This window comes from Trachinotus anak, unplaced genomic scaffold (genome assembly GCF_046630095.1).
Source record: "Trachinotus anak isolate AG129_WGS33_773 ecotype Australia unplaced genomic scaffold, CSIRO_AGI_Tana_v1 ptg000015l, whole genome shotgun sequence".
In the NCBI taxonomy this organism is placed as follows: domain Eukaryota; kingdom Metazoa; phylum Chordata; class Actinopteri; order Carangiformes; family Carangidae; genus Trachinotus; species Trachinotus anak.
In genome coordinates, this window is record NW_027273866.1 from 1645828 (window position 1) to 1658006 (window position 12179).

The 12179-nt window shown below is 43.5% G+C and overlaps 1 protein-coding gene across 2 annotated transcripts; it reads left to right on the top strand.

The window, feature by feature from the left end:
* Positions 1–675: 675 nt before the first annotated feature.
* zbtb42 (zinc finger and BTB domain containing 42) lies at positions 676–8004 on the top strand. Of its 2 annotated transcripts, none has more exons than XM_071498463.1 (2): positions 676–809; positions 2154–8004. In XM_071498463.1, exon 2 carries the CDS (start codon positions 2168–2170, stop codon positions 3761–3763), a length of 1596 nt encoding a protein of 531 aa, XP_071354564.1. In that variant the 5' UTR covers positions 676–809; positions 2154–2167; the 3' UTR covers positions 3764–8004. The 2 variants fall into 2 exon arrangements, with proteins under 2 accessions (XP_071354564.1, XP_071354563.1); XM_071498462.1 differs by lacking the exon at positions 676–809 and adding an exon at positions 1424–1780.
* Positions 8005–12179: the final 4175 nt, after the last annotated feature.

Consider the following 12179-nt stretch of genomic DNA (forward strand, 5'->3'; position numbering starts at 1 on the left):
TCCACAACCCAAAGCAGGATTAGAGAGAACGGCCCTTAAAAGTTCCCAAAAGACCACTGACCCTCTAAATCACAAAGCATGATTTACAATTCTTTTATCAGTTCGGATAACCTCTACAAATACCAATTCTTTGTGACAAAAAGGTGTTTCTTTTTTTTTTTCTTTTTTCACCCGCAGCAGATGTTAAAAGAAAAAAAAAAAAAAAACCTCAGGCAACATTTTTGGGAGGCTTGTTATATTAACCAAATTCCAAATCTGGATTTGAACTTTACAAATCCCATTATCTTCAAACAGATCTGGATACTTCTGAGAAAAGAGAGAGAGAGTTACCAACTAACACATTTAACTTTGAATTCTAATTTTCATCATACAAAAAAAAAACAAAAACAAAACAATTCTGACTTTTGTCAACTCTGTGTTTTGTCGTTACACTTGTCTAATTCCTTCCCTTTGCCACACTTCAGGATTTAACCCACTGAAAAGCCCCCTCCCTCCCTCCCTCCCACCCCCTGCTCATGGGACAGGTGTTTTAATAAGAGCCAATTGATGTTCCCAGTGTACCCTGCTACTTGCTGCCGCTGTGTGAATTCACGGAGCAGCGCCGAACTTATTGTGGCTGCGCGATATCGCGAGACTTGTGCCATTATCAACCTGCCTGACACACAGCAGCGCTGAGTGCAGCCTGCCTTGCCAGGGTCGGACTGGAGCTCAAGAAACGACAAGGAGAAGCGAACATCTGGCCGCACATCATGAAAGGACATCGGGGCTTTTAGGAAAAAAAAAAGACGACGAAGTGGGCGGAAGTGAATGTGAGTACAGTGTTTTTTTGTGTGCTTTGAAACGGAGAAAGCGAAAGTTAAAGAGTGTCCCCCCCTCGCTGCTTCGTTCAGCGCAGTTGGCTTTTGCTGCGAGTTCCTCTGCTGTTTAAAAGGATCCCAGCAATGCGTTTCCCAACACGGACATGGAGCTCGGTTTACTGCGCCCTTGGCCCTCCTATCTCCTATTCACACTTTTCTTTTTCTTTTGGAAAAAAATAATAATAATCATGACTTAAGTGCGCAAGATTTCCACACATGCACGGCGTTCTCGGCAGCATCAAACTTTAATATTCAATTCAGTTGAGTTTCCTTTTTTTTTTTTTCCTCCTTGCCATCTGCCTTTTCTGTTTTGAATTAACCCCTGTAAAGGAACACCTCACAGCTGTGTGCGTGCGTCTGATGAGTGCGTAAAAGGGGCCACGAAGCGTTTTCTCCTCATCCGCGGTGATCGAGTGCAGTTTTCTTCGGCGATAAATGACCCGGTTGGAAAAAAAAAAAAAAAAGTTAGAAATGCGGTGTAATCACGTATCACTCACGGATCCGCTCAGTTTAATAAGTTGTGTGTGCGCCTTCTTCTTTTTTTTTTTTTTTTTTTTTTTTTTGCACTGCGTAGCCCAGAGTTAACATATGGCATAAAGGGGAGCACAGCTGGAGGTAGCGTTTCCATTGCGGTGATGTCAGAGCAGCTGACTCCACAGCTTGCAGTGTAATTAGCAAACAGAGCAGCAGTTTACTCACTCTGCACTGCTCTTATTTTTTCACGCTAGCCTCCCTCCCCGATGGACGAGCGGTTTCATTCCCAGCCACACTTGCTTGTTCTGTAAACACCGCTGTTTTGTGTGCGTTTGGAAACGCACCGGCGCGTCGCCATTCGCGAAATTTTGGAAGCGCAAGAAGTAGGCAGACTACCGCCAACCCGACTAGTCAGGATCCGTGGATCCGTTTACACCGCGATAACATGGGTGGGTGAGCGCAGCGTAGCTTATCCTGCATCACTGGGAAGAATGAAGGATTTATGTTTTCAAGTTGGATAAAGTCGTTGATGGAGACCATTACGTAGGCTGTACTTTAGACCTCTCTGAATTAAGTTTTAAAACTGGGGGCGGGGGGTGATTTTTTTTTTTTTTTTATGAACTTGTATTTCAAAAGCACGGCAGTTTTAAGGTCATGTGTGTTTGCTGTCACTTGAAATCATTTGCGTTGTTCGGGCTGAAGTTATTCCTCACACCTCCTCTGTTTTGGGTTACTTCGTGCTCGCCTCTGACATGCGACAGCAGCTCGGCTGTGCCCTCTATTTCGCTCATCCCGTATCCTGTTTTTCCTGTTTTTCGTCAGGTTATGAAGGAAGAATGGAGTTCCCAGACCATAGCCGCCAGTTGCTGCAGTGTCTGAGTCAGCAGCGTCACCAAGGTTTCCTCTGTGACTGCACTGTTCTTGTCGGGGAGGCTCGATTCAAAGCGCACAGAGCCGTGCTGGCCTCCTGCAGCATGTACTTCCATCTCTTCTACAGGGACCAGCTAGACAAAAGGGACGTTGTGCATCTCAACAGTGACATTGTGACAGCCCCTGCTTTCAGTCTGCTCCTTGAATTTATGTATGAGGGGAAGTTGGAATTCAGCACTCTGCCAGTGGAGGATGTCCTGGCAGCAGCCAGTTACCTCCACATGTATGATATAGTGAAAGTGTGTAAAGGCAAGCTTAAGGATAAGGAACTTTCCTCCCTGGATGAAAAGATGGGTGAGGGTTTGGGACTCAGCTGTCTGGACAGGGAAAATTCCTCAGATGGCGAGCTGCACAGTAAGCAGCTCATCCGGCGACTGCCCCAGACACCGTCTCAGGGGCTTCACAGGGCCCCCCCTGCAGAAGAGTTTGACATGGACAACAGCGAAGTCAGGCTGGCTGTCACAGATTGTGATAGGTCTGCACGGAGCAGGCAGAAGGCAAACGGTCACTCTGGCAGGTCCCCGGACCTTGTAAGTGTCAATTATGTGTCAGCAGAGGCCGAGCCCTGCGTCCAAACAGCTGGAAAAACAAAAGCTGATGTCAGTAGTTCCACCGTATCGCTGTCCCAGAGGTCCCGGGCTTCAGATGACATGGACTGTGCACTGGATTTGTCTTTCAAGCCTCTGTCTAGCAGAGATCCCTTACACCCCTCCTACGTCTCGGGACAGCTGGCCCTCGACAGCCAGCAGCAGGGCATTGAGCCACTTGTTAAAGACGAACACGACTTGCTGTCAGAGCAGGAGGACAGTGAGCCGACGAGCCCTGAGAGCCAGCGCTTTGGGAATAGTGCCAGGAGCTCAGTGGTGACAGGGTTCGCTGCCCTCTTCCCAGGCAACAACGGCTCCACAGCCGCCCTGCTCTCCCAGGAGGAGGACCTGATGGACGAGGAGGGGGAGGCCTGCCGAGGGAGGGAGGGCGCCCCAGGCAGGGAGTTGGAGGAGAGGAGGGGTAGGCTGCTTGGGGACAGCGAGGAGGAGGAGGAGGACGACTTGGCCTCTTCAGACATCTCCACCTCCAGCGGGGTGCTCCTGCCCCCGGGGCAACAGGTGTGTGTGTGCCCCCTCTGCAGTAAAGTCTTCCCCAGCCCCCATGTGCTTCAACTGCACCTCAGCTCCCACTTCCGCGAAAAGGAAGGCGCTCGCTCCAAGCTGTCGCCCGATGGCTCGGTCCCCACCTGCTTGCAGTGCAACAAGACCTTCTCCTGCATGTACACCCTTAAGCGCCATGAGCGTACACACTCTGGCGAGAAGCCATACACCTGTGGCCAGTGTGGCAAGAGCTTCCAGTACTCCCATAACTTGAGTCGACACGCTGTGGTTCACACACGCGAGAAGCCTCACGCTTGTAAGTGGTGTGAACGGCGCTTCACCCAGTCTGGGGACCTCTACCGCCACATCAGGAAGTTTCACTGTGGCCTTGTCAAGACTCTCGCCATTGGATAAAACGCATCTCACCAGTGCCATGACATAAGACAGAATGTCTTTTCGTACACTGAATACTATTACTGAACAATTTTCCCGTTAGTGTACCCATGTTGGCAGTTTGTTGGAGACACATCTTTTGGATTCTACCCCATGTGGCATTTCTCAAGTTAAAGATGTAGCAACTTTAAGACTGGATCTGTTTTCTGTGCTGGAGCGAGTCAGAGGCGTAGATGCTGGTCGGAGGCAGACAGTTGAAGGTGCACAGGCTGTTAAGATTAACATGGGTGCTGTGAAACTCAAGCTGGATCTGTGTGGGCGAGGGTGAACAAATCAGATGATGCACTTGTTTGTTTCTGTCCTGTTTGTGTCAATCTGTCGTTGGGTTTATTTGAGGAGTATATTTCCTGAAAGAAAAAAAGCATCCTATGTTCATACCCGCTGGGTAAATGGGTGATGGCTAATCCTAACATATGTTAATACAATCGTCAGAGTAGGTGAGAATTTGAGCACATGGGAGATCAGAACCGTCCTTGAGTAGCAATATATGATTTTTTTTTTTTTTTTTTAACTCCTACATTATTATTATTATTTATTATTTGGGATTTATTTAGTCCTTAACAAGTAAACTATCATGAGGCAGCAAAACTAATGAAGTTCGACTACTGGAAGTATGATTTTTCTTTTTTTTTTTTTTTCACTGAAGTAGAATTTACAAAATGAGAGAGTTTTATGTTGTTTAAAACAAGAGACAAGCAGACCATTATATCATCACATTTCGTCTTTGCCTTGGGGAGAGTTACCAGCTCTTTAGTTGCTAATGTGAGCGAGCGGACATCGATGAAACCGAATTGTAATTGCTACTTAAAAACAAGTTGTATAATCAGAGGAGGGATGGAAAGTGGTTCAAAGCTAATGCCTGTAACACTGGTGCCTACTGAAGTTCTCAACACTTCACCTGTTGTGCTTACTAAAAAACAAGAGTGAGATATATTTCCCATGCCCTCTGGTCAAAATTCAGTGACTTTTAAGGCCTTTTCAAAAATCTGGATTACACTCCACATACCAGGTGGTAACAAAGGTAATTGTCTACTGGAATGCCAACTGATCCACGAGTGTCCTTAATTAAATCATTTACAAGAATGTAATAAAAGTATGTAAATCAACTCTCGTCAATTAAATGTTTATTTGACTCGTTTGGGTTTAAAAGCTAATAGTTTCCGGTAAATTACCTTGTTATTTCCTGGTATGGCATAAAGGCTCCACTGACATGGTGTTTAAGGCGAACCCTCAGCAGCCGGGGGGGGGGGGGCAGACAGGTGGATGTTCAGCGCTTTGTCTGGGGACTGTTTGTTCATCAAAGCTGCGCCATTCAGCCGGATCTACTGACTTTTCTTTCTTTTGAATTAACTTTTTCACATTATTATATCTTCTTACTGTACGTGTGTAAGTTACTACTGATGAAGCTGGAGCCTTTAGTGATGCTAAAGTCCTTGACAGAATCTTCGGGCAGGAAGTGCGTTTCTTCTGTCTGTTCCCATAGATGCTATATGAATTCTTAACATGGGGTGTAGCACTAAAAGTTCATGATATTTGTCTAATCTGTCCTGAGAAGACTTGATCAGAATTTATTTATTAGTTTGACTTGGTTCAGGGTTTACTGTAGATGTAATTCTTGTTTCTATAAGCTTGAAAGACATTGCGTCTTGCCTAGCAATTTTGGTACTCATTAACTGGTATTGGGGCTGTCTGTTTATTTTCTCTGTGCAAATCAAGTTACTGTAATTGTATTTTAATATACCGTGTAGAAACCTCTGCGAGAGATTTGTCACATGGAACATAGAGAAGCACTTGTTTTTAGCATGCATATAGTTTCAACACTATTGTCTAGGCTGCTATTTCTTACTATTTGTATATTTAATGTAAATATATATTCTATTTATCAAACTGTTTGTTTTTCCGTGTTACAACACACGTAAGGTCGAGAGAGAGTCAGGTGTCTTATTAAGGCTGCGGTCTCTTAAATTGTCACGTCTTCCCCAGGGAGTTTGGTTCCTTTTCCATATTCAAGGCTTGATTGGACTCCGCCTCACTACAAATCGGAGCGGTTGATACAGCTCCGGCTGCTGTTCTGCCACAGGAAACAGTTGTTCACAAGCACAGCCACACTGATACGGCATTGGCTACCTATAGAAATGAGACAATACAGGCATTGTTCCCCCACCACCACCACCACCACCAAATCCCAGGTAGTTCTCAAGGGATCATTGTGTATCTCTCTCCTCGCTGTGGGGAGAAAAGCCAGTGCAAGTCTCTCTTTGCACTTTTCTGTATTGAATGGAGCCCTTGGAATGTGAGAAATGTATTTAGCAAAGGGAGACCAAGGAGACTGTAAACAGGTGTATTGTCTGGAGCCATCAAAGAACAGCCCCCCTATCCCAGCATGCAGTAGATAAATGCTTCATTGTTTCTCTGCATGGAGGAGTACCACGGTGATTTGATTGCACATCTATCAAGAGAATATCAGAATTATCAGAGTATTGTTTTCAAAGTGCCAGATTGAGGATGAAATTTGTTGAGATTGACACGAGATACCTGGCAACTGTGACGATGGAGGTCAGATGTAGGTGCTGACTATCTGTGCATTTCAGCACAGACACCCTAGGTGTTTTTTTTTTTTTTTTTTTTTTTTTTTTTTTTTGGTCTTTTATGCTAATCACCGAGACTTCTTTCAGGACACACAAAAAAAAAAAAAAAAAATGAATTCACATGTAATTTCTCAGCATTTGAAATGGTTTGTCAGCATTTTAAGTGGAGAAAGAACCAAGTCAAGAAGGAATCAAACCTTTTCTTTCAGAATCATGTGCAATCTGTTTTCATTCTACTCCCTGACCTGTAGTCAGCAGTGGAGCTCGAATGATCACGGTTTGCTTGTAATTTTTCAAGAAATGTGCTTTGGCTCCCTGTTTACTTGCACAAACACTCCTGTTGTTCACATGACAGGTTAATCACTTCAGTTAGTCATCAGAACAATAGATATATTTCAGAGGCATAGATGTTGAGTAGTGTTAATAATGTATATTTCAATCCGAACCCACAGGAATGTAGATTTTGTCTGTTTCAGTTTTTAAAAAAAAAAGGAATATTTCTTATGTGGTGCAAGTTAAAATCGCTTGATTCTCTAATGTACATGTGTACAGAGGTAGACAGACAAACAAACTAATGATATGTAAAGAATTTCTTTCTTTTTATTGTTTGCAGTCTTTATTTATACCTCCAGGATGATCACCAAATGTGCCTTGTAGACACACGAATAGGTGTTGCATCTGGAGAAGGCCTTTTTCTATATTGTACATTTTTGCCCTTGACTGCGATGTCAAAATTCGCATCACAGCAACAGTGGCCCACTGATGTGAGATGATTCACAGCTGTTTGTTCCTGTTTTTTCTATCATATCAAAAATGTTAAACCAGACAAGAAGTCCATTCATTTTTTTGCTGCTTTGCAAGAGATTACATTGGCGTTCGGAGATTCATTTGACCATTTTTGTTTGTGACTAAATCTGTTTTTGGATGTGTTAAACTGAAGACAAGCATTTTTTTTTTTTTAATGTTTTGGCTTTTAGTAGCCAGCGCTACTGGGAACTAACAGTCTGTTCCTCAGTTAATGTCACTGTTGAATGTGAAACACTGAAATTTTGATTGTTGACTTCTATGGAAACAGTGCTACTCTTTACCGAGGGCTATGTTTGCCTAACTCATGCTGTATGATCTTTTTAAGTCTAAAAACGACTTATATACTGATACTGGAATTTTGTCCTCTGCAGGTTACAACTGTGAAATTGTGTATAATCATGAGAAATATTTATTATTGCATTTGCTTCTTGTGCAACATTTGACTGTCTCCGTTTTAATTTGGTTAAAAAAAAAAAAAAACAGAAAAAAGCTTCTAAATGTCAAACGAAAATCTTTTTAATAGAATTTGTAGAAGTGCCATTAGAATTTAATATAATTTTTTAATAAGAAAGGTATATTTTATAGTAATCAATTGCTTCAGTGTTAGTGGTGTAGAGATTAGAGGACAATCTTTATGCAGAATTGACATTGCTTAGATATTGAGGCAATTTACTTTGATCTATAACTATGTGCATTTTCTTTGTTTGCGCTTTTGGAGTGTGCTTGTGTGTGTGTGCTGTGGAAATGTGACAATCTTGATTTAGGTCTTTATTAAGATTATGCATAGAATTAAATGGAACAACTTTCTTTGTCTGTGTGGATTTCATTTATTTACAAGCTCCTTTTTTTTTTTCTCCCCACTGTCACACTAGTTTCTCACCTCAGTAGCTTGATTTAGGTCATATGTCATTATCAGACACATATAATCATCAGGATAAGAGAACCTGAGGATATTATAGAAGAGCCCTTGTGTGACACACAGCAGGCAGGCAGACGGTGTGTGTGGGCAGCATTGCAATGTGTACAGAGACAACAGAATGTGATAATACTGCTGGTCTTACAGGCCCTATCCCTCTGAAACCATAAACTAAGCTCAAGGACGGGGCAATTTCAAGACAGGCTCCCATTGTTCCTGACCTGTTGCCAATACTCTCCAGAGGAGATAAACCTGGGTTAACAAAGCCATTTGAATTTGTCATGTAATTATTACTTGAACTCAGCTTCATTATATCGGCTTCAACAAACTAATCTACACACAAGCATCTCTCCCTACGTCTACCAAATGTGTGAGTGTGTCACACTGAAGAACTTCATGCCAATTCACTAGACATTTTCAATGGCGAGAACTTTTAATTATTTCCCCGCTGCACCATGAAAGAAATCCAGCTGCTCTGCGACGTGATCCCAATGGGGATGTGCTCGGGTTCCCACCACCCTCCCCCCAATCCCAGCTCACCCATTCTGGGAACACCATATAGACATGGGCCGCATCCAACTGCCCCTGCCCCCATCTATCCTACCTCCACCCCCACAGCCCCCCAAACCACGGCCCCAAACCTCGCCCTCATCCCACCACTCTATTGTGTGCGTGGGTAGTAGTTCAGCCAGGCTATTGTCTGGCCCAGCTCCCCAGCACGTACTTTATGCACAAACAGACGACACAGCGGCGCTAGCCAGGCAGCTACGACATAAAGAAAACAATGTCCTCCCAAGATCATTCATAAACACCCTGAACAGCCACAGCCAGCTCACAGTAAATAAGGGCCCTCTGCAATGCTGAGGCCACCTCACACTGTAAACATCCACAGTGGCAGGCCTCAGAGCGCTCACTGGCACCAACACCTCACATCTGCCTAACAGGATCCAGGGCTTAGACTGCCTGGTGTGTGTGTGTGTGTGTGTGTGTGTGTGTGTGTGTGTGTGTGTGTGTTTCCTATGGACCAAAACCTTCACATGGAAAGTAGGGGCCATGTGATAGGGCTTAGCTGCAGGGTGACGAGCTGGGATATGTGCAGTGTAACTCGATGGTGTAATAAAACATTCCTCTCTGAGGCTCAAAGCCTGGCTCATTTGGCTGTGAGTGATTTTGTGTGTGCGTGTATATGTGTGTGTGTGTGTGTGTGTGTGTGTGTTTAGAGGTACTTGAGAGAAGTTGAGAGGAAAGTTGTAAGTGTCCACCACCTCAACAAGGCCAGCGGTGGGAGCCCTTGACCTCTGAAGGGACGGACTGCCAGGGACAGCTGGTGTGGCCTGTGTTTATTTATTTATTTCTTAACAAAAGACAGGTGGTCACACTTGAAAAGGGCACACAAACACAGTCACACATGCACTTGTGTACAGACAACGCACAAACACACACACACACACACACACACACACGGGTAGTTTTCTTTTTCTCTCTCCATATTAACACACATGCATATGGTTATCATCCACTTAATTTTGGAGGAGCCATTCTCTTGACTTTCAGAAAATCACACTGCTCCCAAGAATAAACAATAATAATTTAATTCCCAATGAATAATATAATAATATAGTCTGGTGTAAAAAAAACAAAACAAAAAAAAAGAAAAACTCAACAACTGACCGTTATTGCCAGCCTGTGAGCCATACATTTGAAGCAGCATTTAAGTTGTTAATCACAACCTGTAACCCAAATCTGAACCGTGTGTAGCAAATATCAATTGCTACAAGTGCATAAATACATATCAACCAGTGCACTCATACTGTGTTTGCCTTTTTTGGAGAGGCTCGCCCTGACAGTGCCAAGACAGTGTGTCCTTGGTCCACTGTACAGCTGTCACTTACTCACACTCGTTGACGCATATTTATAGCAGCAGCATCACTGGGCTTGACGCTCGCCGCACTCAGACCACAGCTGGTCCCCAAAAGAATGGGTGAAAGACAAAGCCACGTGCTCCCGCTGGCCGACTGCAGTTGGCCCTGTCTGGAGCGCTGTGGGTGATTGTGTGGCCCCCGTTCTCCTCGCAGACACCCAGCCATACATGTACCAGGGAAAAAGATGAGGGCAATTCGTGGGGTGGGGTGGATGGGGGTTGAGAGAAAGTACACAGTGACCTTTTTTTTTTCTCTTTTGGGTGTCATGGATGGGGATGGAGCTGAAAACCCTGGCAGCTGCATTCTCTTGTTTTGGGGCTACGTAAACACATCACATCATTATCATCATTATTAACAGAGAGCAGGGGGGAGAGGAGGCTAAGCATCAGCATCCTCCCTGCTACTGAGCCCACAATCAATAGAGTAAAGATTTTGGATGACAGACAGGAATGTCCTGTATCTGGTCTAATTACCTCCATCAAGGAGGTTATGTTTTCACTCGTGTCTGGTCATTTGTCAGCAAGATTACTCAAAAAGTACTGAGCTGATTTGCACTGAACTTGTGGTGGAGGGATGGGGTATGGGCCAGGGGAAAAACCCATCACATTTCAGGGCAGATCTGGATCAATTAGTATGAACTTGAGTTTGAATTTTTTTCTCTGAGGTCTAGTGCATGTTGTATGACATTGGCCTTGGCAGAAGTCCACACTCTCTTCGTGCCCTTCTAGTTAAAAATGTTTTTTACTCATAATCTTTCAGGCTAAGAAGAGGCTCAGGGCAGTGGAGACACATCACCATCGGTATTAGCTGTTTTAAGTATGGAAGTGAAAGCCTTGGATTGATTGATCAAACTGAAGCAACAGTGGATGAAATGGGGTTTGATTCATGAGGTTCTATTCTGTGCAGACAACACTCTTTTCTCCACTGTCATTTATTATATTATCCCTTTTTTTTCCCAAAGAATACTAAATCAAAGTCTGATGCAATGATGGCTCACAGGGAACTGGCTGAAACGACTGGACAATGAAGTGATTTTTATGTGGTCGAAACAGAGCTTCAGATATTTCTCACAATGTTACTCAGATAAGCACATAAACATTTCCTAGGTCAAAAGGCATATGGAGGATACTCCACCTGACATTGGTGCAGAGAGAATTACCGTACGCATGTGCACACTTAGCTCTTAGCTCAAGCTTTTCTGGGTTATAGGTTGATTTGACATATTTTAAAGAGGGCCGTTAAATATGAAGGTTCAGGGACACAAAAACAAATCAGTTTGAATCATTTAATTTTATGAAACTTCTGTATCTTAGGGAGCTCTTGCTCTAATAATCCATTGGTGCTGCACATAACTAATATTTTCATTATCTGTTTATCTGTTGATTATCTTTGAAATTAGATTATAGGAATAATAAAAATGCCCTTCACACGTTCTAGAGCCTGTCTTCAAATATCTTGTTTCATCCAAGCCCAAGAGCTAGAGATATTCAGCCTGATGATTATAAACAGAGAAAACCCATACATTCTGAGATTTTAGTGGCAGGAAACAGCAATAGCCAAAATATTTGGCGTTGAATCTTGATAAATGACTTTTCCAATAAATCTGTTGCAGATTAATTTGTTTATCAACTAACTGTTCCAGCCCTATAACTCATAATGCTTTAAAAAAAAAAACAAAAAACTAAAAAACAATTGATTGCTCAAAATGCATCCACCAGCTTTATAGCTATGGACATCTATCTGCATTTCACAAGTGAATGAATAATTGAAGCAAATACGGTACTTAAAAAGTAAATGTCTCTGTTTCAAATGTTTTATGTTCACCTCTTCAGTTCCTTAAAGCCTTATTAAGAAATGTGCAGACAACTTGACGCCTTGCTTGCCAGCAGCTGTCTGTTCACTCAGCCAGCAATCAAGTGGTGCCCTCGGACACCAACTGCAGAGCTCCCCAAAGACCGGAGCCACAACTGGCCCACTGAGCAGGGGATGTGACTCAACAGCTCATAGGCACATTTGCAATAAGCTCCAGGAAGTGCACTCATCCAAGCTAATATCTCTAACACTGTGCCATGTGATTGATTTCTATAAAGCAGTGCTGAGGACTTCTGCCACCAACAATTACTCAATGTACAGTACCTGACCCT